The sequence below is a fragment of the Podarcis muralis genome, chromosome 3 (assembly GCF_964188315.1).
Source record: "Podarcis muralis chromosome 3, rPodMur119.hap1.1, whole genome shotgun sequence".
Lineage (NCBI taxonomy): Eukaryota > Metazoa > Chordata > Lepidosauria > Squamata > Lacertidae > Podarcis > Podarcis muralis.
This window is the reverse complement of record NC_135657.1, coordinates 52,683,695-52,701,784: the sequence shown is the minus strand read 5'-3', so window position 1 is coordinate 52,701,784 and position 18,090 is coordinate 52,683,695. Positions and strand designations below refer to the sequence as shown.

At 44.9% G+C, this 18,090-nt stretch overlaps 1 protein-coding gene across 1 annotated transcript in view; it reads left to right on the top strand.

Moving 5' to 3' along the window:
• Positions 1 to 18,090, top strand: part of IGF2R (insulin like growth factor 2 receptor) — a 71,875-nt gene that overhangs the window by 12,443 nt on the left and 41,342 nt on the right. Inside the window, exons 4-15 of the mRNA XM_028723827.2 lie at positions 3,154 to 3,252; positions 4,380 to 4,512; positions 6,534 to 6,654; positions 7,950 to 8,067; positions 9,225 to 9,387; positions 10,911 to 11,085; positions 11,603 to 11,706; positions 12,622 to 12,783; positions 15,326 to 15,466; positions 15,637 to 15,783; positions 16,449 to 16,586; positions 17,428 to 17,569. Coding sequence (XP_028579660.2) covers positions 3,154 to 3,252; positions 4,380 to 4,512; positions 6,534 to 6,654; positions 7,950 to 8,067; positions 9,225 to 9,387; positions 10,911 to 11,085; positions 11,603 to 11,706; positions 12,622 to 12,783; positions 15,326 to 15,466; positions 15,637 to 15,783; positions 16,449 to 16,586; positions 17,428 to 17,569 — 1,643 coding nt within the window. The remainder of the gene's footprint in view (positions 1 to 3,153; positions 3,253 to 4,379; positions 4,513 to 6,533; positions 6,655 to 7,949; positions 8,068 to 9,224; positions 9,388 to 10,910; positions 11,086 to 11,602; positions 11,707 to 12,621; positions 12,784 to 15,325; positions 15,467 to 15,636; positions 15,784 to 16,448; positions 16,587 to 17,427; positions 17,570 to 18,090) is intronic.

Here is an 18,090-nt window from a genome sequence, read left to right as displayed (position 1 = left end):
GTTGTCCTGGGGGATTTTAACATCCATGCCGACACGACCTTACAAGGGGCCGCTCGGGACTTCGTGGAAAGCATGGCCCCCATGGGGCTGTCCCTGAATAAGTTTGGCCCAACTCATAGCCGCGGACATGCCTTAGACTTGGTGTTTACCTCTACAGATGTTGGTGATCTGACATTATCTAAAAGCGAAACAAAAGAAGTGCCATGGTCAGATCACTTCCTGGTGCAACTGGACTTCTCCGCGACCCTTCCCCTCTGCAGGGAGGTGGGACCGATTCGGATGGTCCGCCCCCGCCACTTAATGGATCCAATTGGCTTCCAGAGAGTGGTAGGGGATGTTTTATCCCAAGTTGATGGCCTTTCAGCTGATTCCCTGGTGGCCCGCTGGAATGCGGAGTTAACCGGGGCTATTGACTGTCTGGCTCCGAAGCGCCCTCTCCGATTGCATGGAGCCCGGACAGCCCCGTGGTTTTCCCTGGAGCTGAGGGTGATGAAACAATCGTTGAGACGGCTAGAGCGCCGGTGGCGGAAAACTCATTCTGAATCAGACCGGACACGGGCTAGAGCTCAACGTCGAGCCTACCAAGTGGCAATGGCGACGGCGAAGAGGGCCTTCTTCACCGCCTCCATTGCATCTGCAGAAAACAGCAGCAGGAGACTTTTTCAGGTAGTTTGCAATCTATCGGAACCACCTGCACCACCGGGGCCTGGTAGGGACCCCAAGATCTCCTGCAATGCTTTTGCAAAGTTTTTTGCAGATAAAGTCGCTCAGATTCAGAAGGAGGTAGACTCCACCGTGGGAGCAGGGCCAGGGTGGGAGAGTGCTAGAGTTCTGTCTGGTCCTGTTACATGGGATCAATTCCAATCTGTTACCTCCGAGGATGTGGACAGGCTGCTTGGACAAGTGAAACCGACCACCTGTCTCCTGGATCCTTGCCCATCCTGGCTGATAAAAGCGAGCCGGGAAGGGCTGGGCGATGGGCTTTGTGGGGTGGTGAATGCTTCCCTCCGTGAGGGAGCCTTCCCAGACCCGCTGAAAGAGGCGGTCATTAAACCGCTTCTTAAAAAAACATCTTTAGACCCAGCCAATTTGGCCAACTATCGCCCAGTCTCAAATTTACCATTCTTGGGCAAGGTGATTGAGCGGGTGGTTGCCAGACAACTCCAAGCACGCCTGGAGGATGCGGACCATTTGGATCCCTTCCAATCGGGATTCAGGCCTCACCATGGGACTGAAACTGCCTTGGTCGCGCTGGTTGATGATCTCCGGCGGGCTAGGGACAAAGGTGAGAGCTGTTTCCTAGTTCTGCTGGATCTCTCAGCGGCCTTTGACACCATCGACCATAACATCCTTCTGGACCGTCTAGAGGGGCTGGGAGCTGGGGGCACTGTTATACGGTGGTTCCGCTCCTTTCTCCTGGGCCGTGTCCAGAAAGTGGTGGTGGGGGATGAGTGTTCAGACCCCTGGGCTCTCACTTGTGGGGTGCCTCAGGGTTCCGTCCTCTCCCCCATGCTTTTTAATATCTATATGAAGCCGCTGGGAGAGATCATCAGGGGGTTTGGGCTGGGTGTTCATCAGTATGCAGATGACACCCAGCTCTACCTCTCCTTTAAATCAGAACCAGTGAAGGCGGTGAAGGTCCTGTGTGAGTGCCTGGAGGGTGTTGGAGGATGGATGGCGGCTAACAGATTGAGGCTGAATCCTGACAAGACAGAAGTACTGTTTTTGGGGGACAGGGGGCGGGCAGGTGTGGGGGATTCCCTGGTCCTGAATGGGGTAACTGTGCCCCTGAAGGACCAGGTGCGCAGCCTGGGAGTCATTTTGGACTCACAGCTGTCCATGGAGGCACAGGTTAATTCTGTGTCCAGGGCAGCTGTCTACCAGCTCCACCTGGTACGCAGGCTAAGACCCTACCTGCCCGCAGACTGTCTTGCCAGAGTGGTGCATGCTCTAGTTATCTCCCGCTTGGACTACTGCAACGCGCTCTACGTGGGGCTACCTTTGAAGGTGACCCGGAAACTGCAATTAATCCAGAATGCGGCCACTAGACTGGTGACTGGGAGTGGCCGCCGGGACCACATAACACCAGTTCTGAGAGATCTGCATTGGCTCCCAGTACGTTTCCGAGCACAATTCAAAGTGTTGGTGCTGACCTTTAAAGCCCTAAACGGCCTCGGTCCAGTATATCTGAAGGAGCGTCTCCACCCCCATCGTTCAGCCCGGACACTGAGATCCAGCGCCGAGGGCCTTCTGGCGGTTCCCTCATTGCGAGAAGTAAGGTTACAGGGAACCAGGCAGAGGGCCTTCTCGGTAGTGGCTCCTGCCCTGTGGAACGCCCTCCCAGCAGATGTCAAAGCAATAAACAACTATTTTACTTTTAAAAGTCATCTGAAGGCAGCCCTCTTTAGGGAAGTTTTTAATGTTTGATGCTGTACTGTTTTTAATATTCAGTTGGAAGCCGCCCAGAGTGGCTGGGGAAACCCAGCCAGATGGGCGGGGTATAAATAATAAATTATTATTATTATTATTATTATTATTATTTATTTCTTTCAAAATGGCATCTGTTACTTTTAATTTATAGATTCTTTCTGCTATAAAGCTACCTGTATATTGTGTTTCCTTGGCTCTTCTGGAGTGCATGGGCTTTGTTTAGAAGGGATACCCAAACCAAATGTTTGTTTTTATCTCTCAGTAACTGTACAATTAATCAGTTTATGCACACGGGTTGACTGTAAGATGTATTGTATTTTAGTTACACCTGTTTTCTCAGCCAACATTAACTGACTGCCAGAGCAGCTTAAAATTAAGATCTATAAAAAGTTGGGCTACTGGGGCATGTTTTTCATGTATAATCGGGAAATAAAAGTGCATTTGAGAAGGCATCTGAGAACCTGAATTCTAATTAATTGTCCTGTTATTCCAAGTACCTTAGTTTGTGGTACACTATGTGTATGTACTTTCATATTCCTGGCTTCATTCCATATCTGCCAACTTGCCAACGAAAAGTCATTCAGCAATTAATTACCTGCTAGAGTGTTCTTGTTCTAGCTCTAGGTAATTGGTTTCTGTTACCCGTTTGAACGATTAAGCTTTCTGTTTTTGGTTTAATAATGAGTAACAGCACACTTTGTATTTCGTCAATTTCTTACTCAGGGTTCCCCAGAGTTTGTGACTTCAACCAGTTGTGTGCACTACTTTGAATGGAAGACATATGTGGCCTGCAAGAAAGATTTGTTTAAACCAACTGAAGAGGTAATGCAAGTTCTAGGCTGGAGTGGGGAGCCTTTTTGGCTCTACATGCCAGGTCCTGATCAGGATCAGTCTCATGGGCCAAAGTTGAAAGGAGGGTGGTGATGCCACCTGCCAATCATATGACATCACATGATTGGTGGCTTGTCCCACCCACCTGTTAAAATCTCTTGCACAGGGTTACTGCTTGGGAACCACATGGGACCCACATCACAAAGAAAGTTGTCAACCTCACGCTCAGTGCTAGGCAAGACAGCATGTGGCAACGGCAAGAACGGGGAGAGGGCAGGCGCACACAGGGAGGTGGGTGTGGTTGCTCCTCATCCCTGTTGCTGGTTTCGCTAGTGAGCAAATCATAATGGCAGTAAAGAGCAGCCAGAGATGGCTCTAGACTGCAATGGACCCTTCTGGGACAATGGAGTCTTGACTAGCCTAATGTACACTTCTAAGCATTCTAGTCCCAACCTGGTTCCACTGGTGAGCTATATACCATATTTTTCGTCCCATAGGGCACTCCGGCCCATAGGACGCACCTAGGTTTTTTTTTTTTTGGGGGGGGAAATAAAGGAATTTCCCCCCCCTTTATTTCCCCCCCAAAACCAGGTCGGGGAACAGCGGGAAGGTGTGCTGTGCCTCCCTGCTGTCCCCCGAGCTTGTGGGCTGCAGGCTGCTGCCCGCAAGCCTTGCGAGCCCGCGGGAACTCCCGCCGGGCTCGCAAGGCTTGCGGATAGCTTCCTGAAGCCTGGAGAGCGAGACGGGTCGGTGCGCACCGACCCCTCTCGCTCTCCAGGCTTCAGCGAAAGCCTGCACTCGCCCCATAGGACACACACACATTTCCCCTTCATTTTTGGAGGGGGAAAATGCATCCTATAGGGCGAAAAATACGGTAACCAGTACCTTGAATTAATGCACATTTTCATTGGCAGCAAGGCACTTACCTAACCATTTCAGCAAAACTTGATGCAATATCTACATCAGCTATACATGTTGAAGCATGATTCTTCCATAGGCAGGTCTCCAATGGGAGTGTCTGTACAGTATTGGGATTCTTTCCTGAAATGTGTGAAATGCTCTCTGAAATGGTGTGATGCTTTCTCTTCTGCATGTCATTAGTGTGATTTAATTTCCAGGTGCCTTGTTACGTATTTGATGGAGACTTGAGGAAACTTGACTTGAACCCACTGATTAAAACTTCTGGAGGATACTTGGTAGAGGACTCGGATGATGACGTGGAGCTCTACATCAACGTCTGTAGAAACATAGGTCTGAACCTTGGCATACATTGTGTGTCTAATATGCCTGCATTTTGTTTTTCATCTGACTCACATCTTCCCCTTAGAAACTTGAAGAGCACCTTCCTGTAAACAGTCTGATACATATTTTTTAAACAGGTTGAAGCAGGCTTACGGTAATTTCTTTTTGAAAATTATTTTGCTAGTCAGTACTTTGCAGTATCTGGTGACTCCTTGGGCCACTAAAATATTTTACTAGATGCATCATGATACTGTTTTACACAATCTTGTATTGACTATAATGACCCCTTTTTTTTTTGAGACTTGCTTTTGGGATACATTTTCCAAATGGGCCATTGCCGTGGTTATATAAATGGAATGAGATGCTTCTTCTTTTTCCCCTTAAGGTCAGAATTAAGAACAGAGATTTCCCTCAGTTTTTCTTCCCCACCACCAGGCTTTCACATTTACTTTCCTAGCAGAATCTTGAATGCATCTGAACAGTCAAACCTCAGATGCATTCAGAAAAGAGTTTTGCCTCAGACCTTTCAAATATGAACCAAGATACGCCTGAAGGGACCGTGAGGGTTATCTAGTCCAACCCCCTGCAATGCAGGAATCTTGTTGCCCCACGTGGGGCTCAAACCATGACTCTAAAATTCAGAGTCTCATGCTGTGCCGACTGAGCTTCCCCCCAAAAAAAACTATTTTACAGTGGACTTCCTCAGTATAAGAGACATAGAAAACAAATTCCCTGTGTTCAAAAATTCCTAAATTCTTTGTTGCATTGTTTGCATCATTTTTTTTTACAATTAAGATTTGTTAGGCTTTCCAGAGGAACAGTGGAACACAGGCAGCTGCCTTATATGAAGTCAGACCATTTGTCCACGTAACTCAGTATTGCTGACTTGGGCAGCAGCTCTCCAAGGTTTTGGGTTAGGAGTCTTTTCCAGACATACCTGGAGGTGCTGGGAATTGGAATCTGGGGCCTTTTGTTATCAAAAAAGATGTTCTGCTACTGAACTACAGTCATTCCCAGATTTCCTCTTGTACATGATTGTTATAGGATCTGTAATTCAAATGCTGTCAGATTTCCAAGTTACTGTCCTGACATTTCCTCTCTAACACAATGCTGAAGAAAACGAAGTAAAAGGTCATCTATGTCCCTGCTCAGCTTCTGATATTAGCAGATAATAGATAAATCATTAGTAAATGGAGCAATACAGTGGTACCTCGGGTTAAGAACCTAATTCGTTCTGGAGGTCTGTTCTTAACCTGAAACTGTTCTTAACCTGAAGCACCACTTTAGCTAATGGGGCCTCCTGCTGCCACTGTGCCGCCACCGCGCGATTTCTGTTCTCATCCTGAAGCAAAATTCTTAACCCAAGGTAATATTTCTGGGTTAGCGGAGTCTGTAACCCGAAGCGTATGTAACCCGAGGTACCACTGTACACCTTATTAGAACTGGCTTTGCCCATCTTAAGTTACTGATAATAGCTTGGGAGTTTTAGGAAACAATGCCAAATAAGGATAATATGTAGAGTTGAGATTATTCCAAACTTTTAACAGATCACTGGGGTAATACTAGTTTGTAAAGCTTATCCCTCTTAAGACAGTAAGACGTAACCCGAGAGTTACCAAAAGACTGTTCATATTCTCTGAAGTATCGTTTCTAGAGAGCCATTCAACCAGGAATTGTTGTTGATATGCATAGTGAATGCAGGTATTTGGTATCCCCCCCCCCCACACACTCTGGGTATCTTGAACAGAGTACCTTTTGCCCTTCTAGAATGTTTCTGCAACCATAAAGATGTTAAGATAAGTACTGCCTACTCCTCCAGCTTAGTGGGTATTATATGTAAAGATGATCTTTGATTTCTGTAGCTTTGATTTTTCAGTCTGGCCCAGCAGTCTCCTCGTCCCACTTATTCTTATGCACTACATGGTCAAAATTAAGTTTACATCTAAAGATTTAAATGGAAGACTTTGCCCTAACATCCTTCTGAAACCTTACTTATGGTCTTATTTCTTATATAAACATTGTATTGACAGGAAAATCCTCTGTTGAAGGCAAGGGTTGTCCAGAGGGAAGTTCAGCTTGCCTGTTGAAGGATGGTCATGCATTTGACCTGGGACATCCTAAAGAACAACTCAAGCAGCTTGATAAAAACAGGTATGACTTCAGTCTTATGGTATTTTAAACTGGGGTAAGTATGGCCAGCAGTCAGGAATTATGAGAATTGTAGTCAGCAATGTTTGGAGGGCCACAAGTTCCCTATCTCTGCTTTAAAGGGGCTATCATTTGAATATCAATCTTAGTAAATTATTTCAAAAGTAGTCTACTGTAAAGTACAGTTTACCGTTTAGCACTCAAATTATTTTGTTGCTCTTGGGAATACTAGTTGGCTTAAGTGTTCCCTTTCATGTATTTTCTTTAATCCGTAATTAATCTAGCCAGTTTTTGTTTCTGGAGCACGGTAAAGCTAACCACTTATAAAAGCACGATCTAGAAACTTTTTAGTATTTAAATTTTATTAGTCTTCTTAGTAATTTTGTGTCCTTCTTTGACTTTCACAAGAGTTGCTGAAAGCATATTACAAATACAACAGCAGACATCTGTTTGTAAAAATAAATACTGTTACTCATAAAAAAATCAAAACTTGTTAAAACAAACCTGCATATAATTTTAAAAATGCAAAAAATAAAATAGGGAGATCAGCCAACAAAGCAATAATGATCCAGCCATTAAAACAAATTAAACGGTAAAAAGCACATGAAGAATGGCGCTTGCAATTCAATTCCTTTAGCAGCAGTGGAATCAACTATTTGGATGAAGGGAAATAGGCTCATCTGTTGGTGGATTAAAAAGATAAAGGTAATTTCTTGAGACAGGAAATTCCACCCATATGCCTCAGAAAGCAATGGCGCAGCAACAGCTGAGCTGGAAAAATGGAGATTGACATAAGGAGGTGGTCCTTCATGCATCTTGGTCCCAATACATTTTGGGCTTTGTAGGTGACTAGCGGGGAGTGCCCGGCATTGCCAGAAACTTGTACAAAAATGAAAAATATTGTGGTTTTTAAATGGATAGTATAATTTGTGAGTTTGGACCCTGCAAGCCAAAAATCGAATGAAATCACACCAAAGTCACCTTTTGGCCCACCATGTTGATTCAAAATGGCTTCCGGCATCCAAACATAAACAAAGATGATTTCCCTCACCTTGGGAACCCTCATGCTGAGTTTTGTGATGATATCTCAAGATACACCCAAATCTAGGGAGAACAGATGAACAAGCCGCTTTCCAAAATACATAGCCAGTACCTTGAATTGTAGTCTGAAATGGACTGGGAGCCACTGTAGCTGATAAATTAAAAGTATAAGGTAGCTGTATTAAATTCCACTCTTGCTGCTTCTGCGTGTCTCACACGGTCTCCTCTCTCAAACTCCCTCCCCCTTGTTTTTCCAGGCTTTCCCTGAGATACGAACGCAAAATTAGCAATGCAAATGAGAGGCCTGACTTCTGTGGTGACCATGATCCAGCAGTGACTGTTACTTTTGTGTGCCCAGAGGGGAGGAAAAAAGAGGTAACTGATACCTGGGGTGTCAAATCCTGTTGCTTGATGACAGAAACTGATGGACAAAATCCTGGCCCTAAAGTTGTTTTTTAAGCAGAGGTTGGATGGCCCCCTGTCACGGACAGTGTAGCAATGGATTTCCTGCATTGGCAGGAGGTTGGGTTCAATTACTTTTGAGCCAGCTTCCAACTCAGTTATTCTATATTTTCATTTAAAACATGGATACAGTGGCCTAAATGAACTAAATGATAGGTTAGCCTGTGAACAAACAAACTAGTGAAACTCTGGCTTGTTCTAAGCAAAAGTTAGTTAAAACTAAAAGGTAAAGGTAAAGGTACCCCTGCCCGTACAGGCCAGTCTTGACAGACTCTAGGGTTGTGTGCTCATCCCACTCTATAGGCCGGAAGCCAGCATTGTCCGGAGACACTTCCGGGTCACGTGGCCAGCGTGACGAAGCTGCTCTGGCGAGCCAGAGCCGCACACGGAAACGGCGTTTACCTTCCCGCTAGTAAGCGGTCCCTATTTATCTACTTGCACCCGGGGGTGCTTTCGAACTGCTAGGTTGGCAGGCGCTGGGACCGAACAACGGGCGCACACCCCGCCGCGGGGATTCGAACCGCCGACCTTTCGATCGGCAAGCCCTAGGCGCTGAGGCTTTTACCCACAGCGTCCCCCGCGTCCCCCTAGTTAAAACTAGGATATTATTTATTTGTTCATTGCATTTATCACTCAGCTTTTTCTCCAAGGAGCTCAAGGTGGCCTTCTCTCCCTCCTCATTTAATCCCCACAGCACCCCTGTGTGGTAGGTTAGGCCAAAGATCACCCACAGTCACTCTGCTTCACGGCGGAGGGGGGACCTAAACCCTGATCTCCCAGGCCTTAGTCCAACACAAAGTGGTAGAAGTCTAGAAGCATCATGGGGTGCATTTCAGCGAAGCAGCTTCTCCTTCTCTTTCCTCCTTCCTCCACACAATAAAATTACAAGCTCTGTTGCTTGTCTTGTTGTGGATCTACTCCATACAGCACATCGTGTGTGTGCGAGTGTGTGTGTGTGTGCGCGCGCGCAAAATATGCCTTTTGAACTTTGTAGGGGGCTATAACTTGGAGCCAACCCAAGGGAGTTTCTCTTCCCCTTTCTGGGCACACTTTTTTTCCTTTTGTATTAGGTGACAAGTCCCAGACTCACTGCTCAAAGTAACTGCCAGTACGAGATTGAATGGGTTACAGAGTCTGCCTGTCACAGAGACTACCTAGAGAGTAACAACTGTGTCCTGACCAGCAAGCAGCATGGTATCTATGTGAATTTGACACCCCTCAAACAAATTCCAGGTAAGCACCCTCTTTTTTTTCTAAGGGTGAAGCAGTGGCATCAATATAAACCAAGTTAGTAGCTATGGCAGAGGAAGAAGCATTGGTGCTAGTGTGTGGTATAGCCCTTTACAGGGTTGCACCATTTCTAAATTGGTGTGTGTCGGAAGTGTTCCTTATTGTAGGGCTGTGCATAGCCTCCCCATCCCAGGGGCCACATGCTCTGCTCCCATGCCTCCCTTCTTGCTCCTCCCATAGTACCAGCATCACCAGCTTTCTACAGCCCAGGTGTAGCTGGTAGTAGTAGGCCCAGGGAGTTGCTGTGGCAATAGATCCTTGGGAACAGGCTGTAAGGGGGCCGGGGCCAGGGGGAGAGAGATGGAATTCTGTAGGGCACCTTTGAAAAGTAGTGCCCACCAACCTATGGGGTGCTGTTTTGCAAGCTGCTTTCCTGACGGGAAGAGCCTTGCAAAGGAGCACCTGCATCCCAGAGGGTTGAGAATGTGCTGGGGAATCTGCAGCCTTCCCACCCCCTTCTCCACCCCTGGTTACGCTGGGTGGCCTGGGACTGTTTCAGCCTGACTTCACTCGTCCCAAGCCCAGATTCCCCTGAATCGGCCCGATGTGGCTGAATCCAGGGCATAGCTGTAGTTTGTATAAATAGGTTGCTGCATGGAAAAAGTTAAACGTGGGTTGCCAAATTTTCTGGGAACAATAACACATTTGGAAATCAAGCCAACATTTTGGTCACCCCACAAATACCCTTTTCCACAGAAGAAAATTGCTCCCTCCCCTGGCTGCCCGCAGCATAACTCAGACCTAAAAAAAAATCAACCCTTCCCCCAAATATACAACTACCACAGCAAAAACAAATAAGAATAAAACTGGTTAAAAATAAATTTGAAGAGTCAGGGCCTTGGTGGGCACCAAGAGTAGGTTTCTGAGAGTTTTGTGGTGCCCACACACTCCATGTTGGGGACCCCAGAGCTAAACTGTTGAGGAGAAAACTAGGTTGTGAGTCCCTAATACCCAGCTTCTTAGCTCATGGTGGCTGGAGACTGTTTCTTCCCCCTCCACCCAGAGGTGATGCAGTCTTGTGTGGACTGTACCAACATGCCCATATTAAGATTGCAAAACCTCAGAATTGGATACTGCTCACCAGATGTTGAAACCATGATTAGTGAGCTGTTGGCAGAGCCTCTGTCTAAATCTGACGGTGAGGAAGAGGAGAGCTGTAGATTGTGTTGGCATCTGTAGTTGCAATCCTTAACTTTCATAAACCAAATGTGTGGTTTGTGTCACATTGTGGTTGAAAGTTTTTTGGCGTTTCTGCATGGTTTTCTGAAGCAGCCAGTGGAGAGAGCTGAACAGCGATGCAGCTGTGAGTTTGTGGGGCATGATATGACAACACAAGCAGCTCGCTAACAGGGCTGTAAACTGATTACACAAGTTCTGTGGCTGTAAATGTGTGTTTCTGTCTGTATAGTCACCTAAGTACTTTTACCAAATATGTGTTTCAATCATCACAACCCTCCTTTCTTTAGCGTATGTCACACCTTACGTTGCTAAAGATAGAGAAGAGTATTCCTATTATCTGAATGTATGTGGCAAAGCAGCTGGAGGCTACTGCAGTGATGCCAATGCTTCGGCGTGCCAGGTCAAACATGCAGCTGTTCCTCAGCAGAAAGTGGCAGGAAGGTTTACCCACCAAACTCTCAGGTGAGTGTTTAATTAGAAAACAGTCTTTGAGGGTTAGTATTTTTTAGGAACTAAAGGACCTGCATGCAGTGTTGGTTCTTGGCAATTCTAGATTCATAGAATCTTAGAGTGGGAAGAGACCCTGAGGATCATCTAGTCCAACCCTCTGCCATACAGGAATATGCACCTGTACAGGGATTGAACCCGCAGCCTTGGCATTATCGCCACTATGCTCTAACCAACTAATTCAAAGTGTGTTGTGGAGGACAATCCTGTTGGACTCTGGTTCTGCTGTCTAGTTTCTGCTCTTAGTTTTGGAAGAGAAGGCCTTAACAAGACAAAGATCTTTTAGACAGATGTAGAGCTAAAATGGATAACATTCCAAATTAGAAATCTGTTTGCCTCTTTTGAGTTGTGATATCCATCTAATGAACCTTTTTCTGGTTTCCATTGAGTGTGGGCCACTGGTGAGCTCTTTTTCTTCCTTAAATTAGATGAGCTATATTTGAACATTCACCCTTTTGGCTTTTGAAATCAGGTATGCTGATGGAGACCTCATTCTGACATACCCAGGAGGAGATCCTTGCAGCTCTGGATTTGAGCGAATGACTGTCATAAACTTTGAATGCAATCATACGGCAGGTAATGAACATGCTAGTTATCTATGGATCGCTTTGAGCAATATTCTGTGTCCTCCAAGAATACTTGCAGCTGCCCCACCACAGCCCACTACCGCTTGAATGCTAACAGCTCCTTTTGTTCTGAAGTCTAAAAGTTATACAAGCATTTAAGAAATGTTGGTAGGGAAGAGGATTTCTAATTAATGGAGGATTGGTATATAACTGGGTATTTGTTATGAGAGCAATAGAACATTCATGTTCAGAGGTAGCATGTTCCTCAGAGTTCAGATATTGGGAGCAAAGCAGCAGATATTTTGCTTTTTTACTCTGCTCATGAGGTTCTTAGGTGTGCTGTTCTCAGTGGCTAACCAGGTGCCTATGGACAACATGCTCTCTCCACGCATGATTTCCCGGCATTTGGTATTCAGAAACATAGCACCAAGAGAGGCTCTTTGAATTATCCAACACCATTCTTTCTTTCATACCCATCAGATGTTATAGCGCACAACCCTTAATTCTTCAGAGAATCTTAAAATTCCATAGATGGTTCTGTACCCAGTACTTTAATGTACACCCTTAGCTTGAGAAGTAAAACTTTTCAAGCTAGAATTACATACTCCCACATTAACCTGCCCAGTATTAGAGCGCCACCTCTGGCTGCCCTCACTCTTTGTGGTGAGGCAGTTAGCCAACAGGTTAGTGACGCATCTCCCCACATCAACTAATCCAGCACTAAATTGGGCGTCCCTGGGTTTTTAATAGTTTTTCGACTGGCTTTCAGCTGCTCCGGGTAACCTGTCAGTGCTGTTGTTTTAATCATAAGTTATAAGGCACTCTGAGAATATTTTAATGGAAAGTGGGATATAAATGCTTTAATTTGTGTAATTTATATTTTCCTTATCCTAATCTTCCTATATTTTTTATGAACTTCTCAAAGACAATGATGGCAAAGGAAGCCCAGTGTTTACAGGAGAAACAGACTGCTCATACTTCTTCACCTGGGAGACCAAATACGCATGTGTAGCAAAAGAAGATCTTCCTTGTATGGTTACAGACAAAAGGAAACGCTATGACTTGACACGGTTGATTCGTCATTCTGGTATGGCAATTAAAAAATATATATCATTAAGATATGCGCTACATTTTAAAACTTTTGTTCATTTTGCCTTATCTCAGATGTCCAATAATGTTTTAAACCTGAAAACAGTAAATAGAGGGCTGTTTTAAGTGCTGTCTTAAATGGCTTATACTCCTTCCAGGTGGTGACTGTGGGTGGTGAGATTTCTCTTTTTTCTCCTCCATTCCTGAACCTGCCCACCCCAGTTTGCTTAGCAATGCCCCCCCAACTCCCCAGAGCAGATTTGGGGTACATGCATTGCTGGGGAGAAGGAGGGGAAGTCCCTCTGTGTGAATGGAAGTTTATACCACTGGCAGGTTAATACCGTAGGATGTTAGCCTGCTCGGTCACAGATCGGAGGCTGGTGACTTTCCAAATCAAAAGGAGTTCAAAGTTGGAGTTCAGAATTGTGGTATATCAGCAGAAAATGGCTTTGTATGTTCTGGCTGTTGGAATGCAGCGAATGAGTTGGAATTCTTAAGCTATCGGGCAACTAGCAGAGATCCTGGAGCTACAGCACTTATATAATATGCTCCTTGGCAGATTTGTCCTGCCATGAGGTAAACTAACCATATTTTGGGATTGTTGCAATTTTTGACTAAACTTCAAGAATCAGTGTGCATTACAGTAGTAAAAGTCTGGGGTTATATCAGTTCCTAGGTTTCTCTGTGGAATTTTTCACTACAACTCCATTTAAACACGCTCTTGGCCAGTGATATTGCCTGTCTTTGCAGGCACCGAAATGGGCTCAGAAGCACTGCAAACCCCCTAACCAGCTTACAAGGAACACTAATGCTTCTTGGACCTTTTTTTCCTGGGTGACTTTCATCCCCTCAGTTATAAGCACATGATTTTTACTTACACTTTAATGGTTTTACAATACCCTGTGTATAATTTTTGTAGCGTTTTATATAAAGCCCAGTTTCAGTAGCTCTATAAATTGTATTATTTCCATTGGTGGTGTTGTGGCGTTTATAGCATTCGTTAGTTTCTTTATAAAAAGGTAAAGGTACCCCTGCCCGTACGGGCCAGTCTTGCCAGACTCTAAGGTTGTGCGCCCATCTCACTCAAGAGGCCAGGGGCCAGCGCTGTCCGGAGACACTTCCGGGTCACATGGCCAGCGTGACAAGCTGCACCTGGCGAGCCAGAGCCGCACACAGAAACGCTGTTTACCTTCCCGCTTGTAAGCGGTCCCTATTTATCTACTTGCACCCGGAGGTGCTTTCGAACTGCTAGGTTGGCAGGCGCTGGGACCGAACGACGGGAGCACACCCCGCCGCGGGGATTTGAACCGCCGACCTTTCGATTGGCAAGCCCTAGGCACTGAGGCTTTTACCCACAGCGCCACCCGCGTCCCTAGTTTCTTTATACAAAGAGATAAAATTGATTAAAAGCCAAATATAAAATGGGTTACTATTCAAAATCCCTAAAATGCTCATTCAACAATGCAATGAGGAGGACAAGTCCTACCCCGCCCCACTAAAAGATGAGCATAACACCAAAGGCTAAATTAACCACCAAAAGACTGAGTAAATAAAAATGACTTAGGTTGGCCCCCAGAAACTGTCAAGTTGCCTGGTGTGCTTCCCTGGGGAAAGCCTTCCACAAACAGAATATGGGTTGTACACCATCAGTCAGCATTCCTGATACCAGGTCAAAAGGTCTGTCAGATTTTCACTGTCAGTCTTGCCTGGACTCCTTTTCCAGTTGTTCTGCTTGCACCTAGCATTAGCAAGTTACTGCAAAAACGAAATTTTCTTGGTGGGTTTTAACATGAGTATAAGTCATGCATGATATAAATCTCTTTAATCTACTATGTTCAAAGAACTAACTGCAAGAAAAGACTAACAAAGACTAACCCATAATTGTTCAAAATGTAAGTGTAATGGTGCCTAAACTAGATATTAGGTTTTTTAGTTTGTGACTTGCAAGTACACCAGGCTTAACCCCCCCCCCCCAAACAAAAAAAAAACCTGCCCCATTGCAAGCATGGAGAAAGGAGAAATTTTCAACAGGACTGTAGTGTGTGTGTGTGTGTGTGTGTGTGTGTGTGTGTGTGTGGAGTGGGAGGGGCTTAACCCTTTCCTTCCCAGTCAAAGTTCTGATGAAAATTAGAATGCAGCAGCTGGCCTTTAGGGAAAAAAGACCTGCATTGGTGCCAATGGCAACCTTCCCTTAAGGCTAATCGCTCTGTGTGTGTGTGTGTGTGTGTGTGTGTGTGTGTGTGTGTGTGGAGAGAGATTTTAATTGGGATTGCATTCTGGGATCCCTTCCTCCCTGCATGCTTCAGCCCCCTGATGAAAATGCAGGAGGCTGTGCTTGCTACGAAGTAAATAAATTAAAAACCCAATGTGGTTTCTAACTCTAATATATTAGAAGTAATATGTGGCTTGACCTGCAGTTGAGTTTCTACATGGCCATTCATTTGTTGGACAGGGGATGGGGAACGATCTGTAATTTTAACACTACAGATAATATGGTTTTTAGAGGAATGTTAATCTAAAATGCAATTTCTTAATTTTAGAGTTAGAGCAGAATTGGGAAGCTGTAGACGGTAACCCTGTGGAAAGAGAAAAGAAACGTTTTTTCATAAACGTCTGTCACCAAGTTCTTCAGAAAGGAGGGGCAGTGAACTGTTCAGAAGAGGCATCTGTTTGCTCAGTTGGTGAGTAACCTCCTTGTATGCGTTCCCCACGTTAAAAGAACCACATTCAACAGTTGAATACAATGGTGTATGTGCTATTTATAAAATAGTAATTCCTTCAAAGGACATACATTGGATTGCTCACTAAAACAAGTATCTGCATTTCTTGTTTGGTGTGTGGCTCTTTTTAGGTGAAGACAGTAGCACAAAAAACCTAGGGACATTTATGTCTGCTCCCACAAAAGTTGGAGAGAATATCCAGCTTTACTATTCGGGTGGCGATGAGTGTCGACCAAAAAAGACAATTGAAACAAAGATACTCCTCATATGCAAGCCAGGTGAGTACTCTGGCTTTTATTAAAGGCAAGGTCTGGGGATGCAGTCTCAAGCTGCACCACATGAAGGCAGTGGTGGTAAGGTCCATAAGTCAGGGACAGGCTACATTTTTCAGCCTGAGGGTCACATTTCTTGCTGGGCAACATTTGGAGGCAGCATGCCATTGGTGAAGGTGGCCAGAGTCAAAAGTGGCCAAAACAATAAATGTAAAATTTACCTTTGTATGGTAGGCTAGTTTCAACACACACACACACACACACACACACACACACACACACACTCTCACCACACTCTTATCTTCCTGTTCAGGCAAACATTCCAGCAGGGCAAAAACACTAAAGGAGGGTATGGGGGAAGACCAGTGAGGGATGTGGGGCTGGGGTGTGATTAGGGGGAAGAGTCTCAAGGGGCAGGAGGACCTGGAGGGGTACATTTAGCCTTCTGGCCTGAGGCTCCCTGTGCCTGCTATATATGCAGATCTCCCATGGTACCTGCACCTTTTTTAAAATTGGGGAGGGGGTGTAAGGACATGCAAAAATGGCTCTTCCGAGGTAATGCACTTGGCTTACTTCAGTAACTAATCTGTGTATCTGATCAGGTACTGGTCTCTTGAAAAATGAAGTATGTATTTGGTGGTTCAGTTTAATAATTGTCTGTATCTTCCCAGGTGACCTGGAAAGTGCTCCTGTTTTGATAAGTTCTGGGTACGACGGGTGCCTGTATGAGTTTGAATGGCACACTGCTGCTGCCTGTGTCCTGTCTCAAACAAAAGGTGACCAGTGCAGAGTCTCTGACTCTCAAGCAGGTGAGTAACCTATTGAAAATGGTAAAGCGGCAACTGGGGCATGGGATTTCGGTGTGTGTCACAATTTCCAGCTTCTAGTTCAACTCCCCCTTTTCATCTAGCATCACTTGTCTCAAAGTAGCAGGAATAGAGCTGTTTCCATCTCTTAAAAAAACAAAACAAATCTGAATCCTACAACTTCGGAATTCATTGCCTGTCGTGCTCTGCCAGAGGCCTTCTGGAAAGACTTTAATACTGACTTTTCTCTACTGGCTTTCGCTAGAAGTTTTGGTGTGGTTTTTTTTTCTCCATACAAAAAAACTTAGTCTGTTTTTGTTGCTGGCCTAGATTTATATTTTGCGATGGGCTGCCTCTATTGCTGGTCTCCCAGAATCCTATTCATGAGTATTTTTGTTCTGTTTTCTGTGTTTTTATTGTAAGCTGCCTTGAAAGAGTTAAGTCAAATGTAGCATATAGTTTAAGTAAAACAATCAAATGCTGTTGTTGTACCCTATGTATTAAACATAATTTATCCTTTAAAAAATAGTACATTTTGTTTCCTAGAACAGAAGGTATATGACAAGTTGCTGGTGCATATCCAGAATCTTGAAAATGCAACATTATATTGGTATTTTCTTAAATCCAACTGCACTAGTGTTTTGTGTCCTTAAGCATGCATACTGCCACAAGTGTAGTGGGGGTGGGGGGGTGTATACTTCGTGAAACTTGAGTGTTAGAATCCTTTTATGGGCAACTGTTTTAAGGTAGCACATGGAGTCTATTAAATCATGTTTGCCCATCTTACCTCCCAGTCTTTAAAACTTTTGTGCTGAACAAATGATTTTCATTCATTTCTGCTTAGGGTTCTCTTTTGACTTATCACCTTTGATGCATCACACTTACACAGCAAACACAAGTGACTATACTTTCTACATCAGTATTTGTGGCAACGTGTCAAACCAGTTGTGTGCATCACAGTCTGCGGCATGTCAAGTGAAGAAAAAGTAAGTGTTGTTTATGCCTTCTCCTGCTCTGTGTGTGTACTGAGGAACACAGGTGGCACTGTGGTCTAAACCACTGAGGCTCTTGGGCTTGCTGATCAGAAGGTCAGCAGTCTGAATCCCCGCGACGGGGTGAGCTCCCATTGCTCTGTCCCAGCTGCTGCCAACCTAGCAGTTTGAAAGCACACCAGTGCAAGTAGATACATAGGTACCGCTGCGGCTGGAAGATAAACGACGTTTCTATGTACTCTGGTGTTCCTTTGCGCCAGAAGCAGTTTAGTCATGCTGGCCCCAGGACCCGGAAAGCTGGCTGTGGACAAACGCCGCAGGATGGTGTTTGGATGGGGATGCTTCTATGCAAGGAATACAAGTATAAAAGCTTTATTGGGCACACAGATTTACTTGATTCACATTCTGGAACCGGGTTATCATATTTTAAGTCTGATCAACTGGAGTATAGCTATAGATAATATTTTACCTTAGAATGTGCATAAGTTAGCACTTCCCTTCAAATGTATAATCTC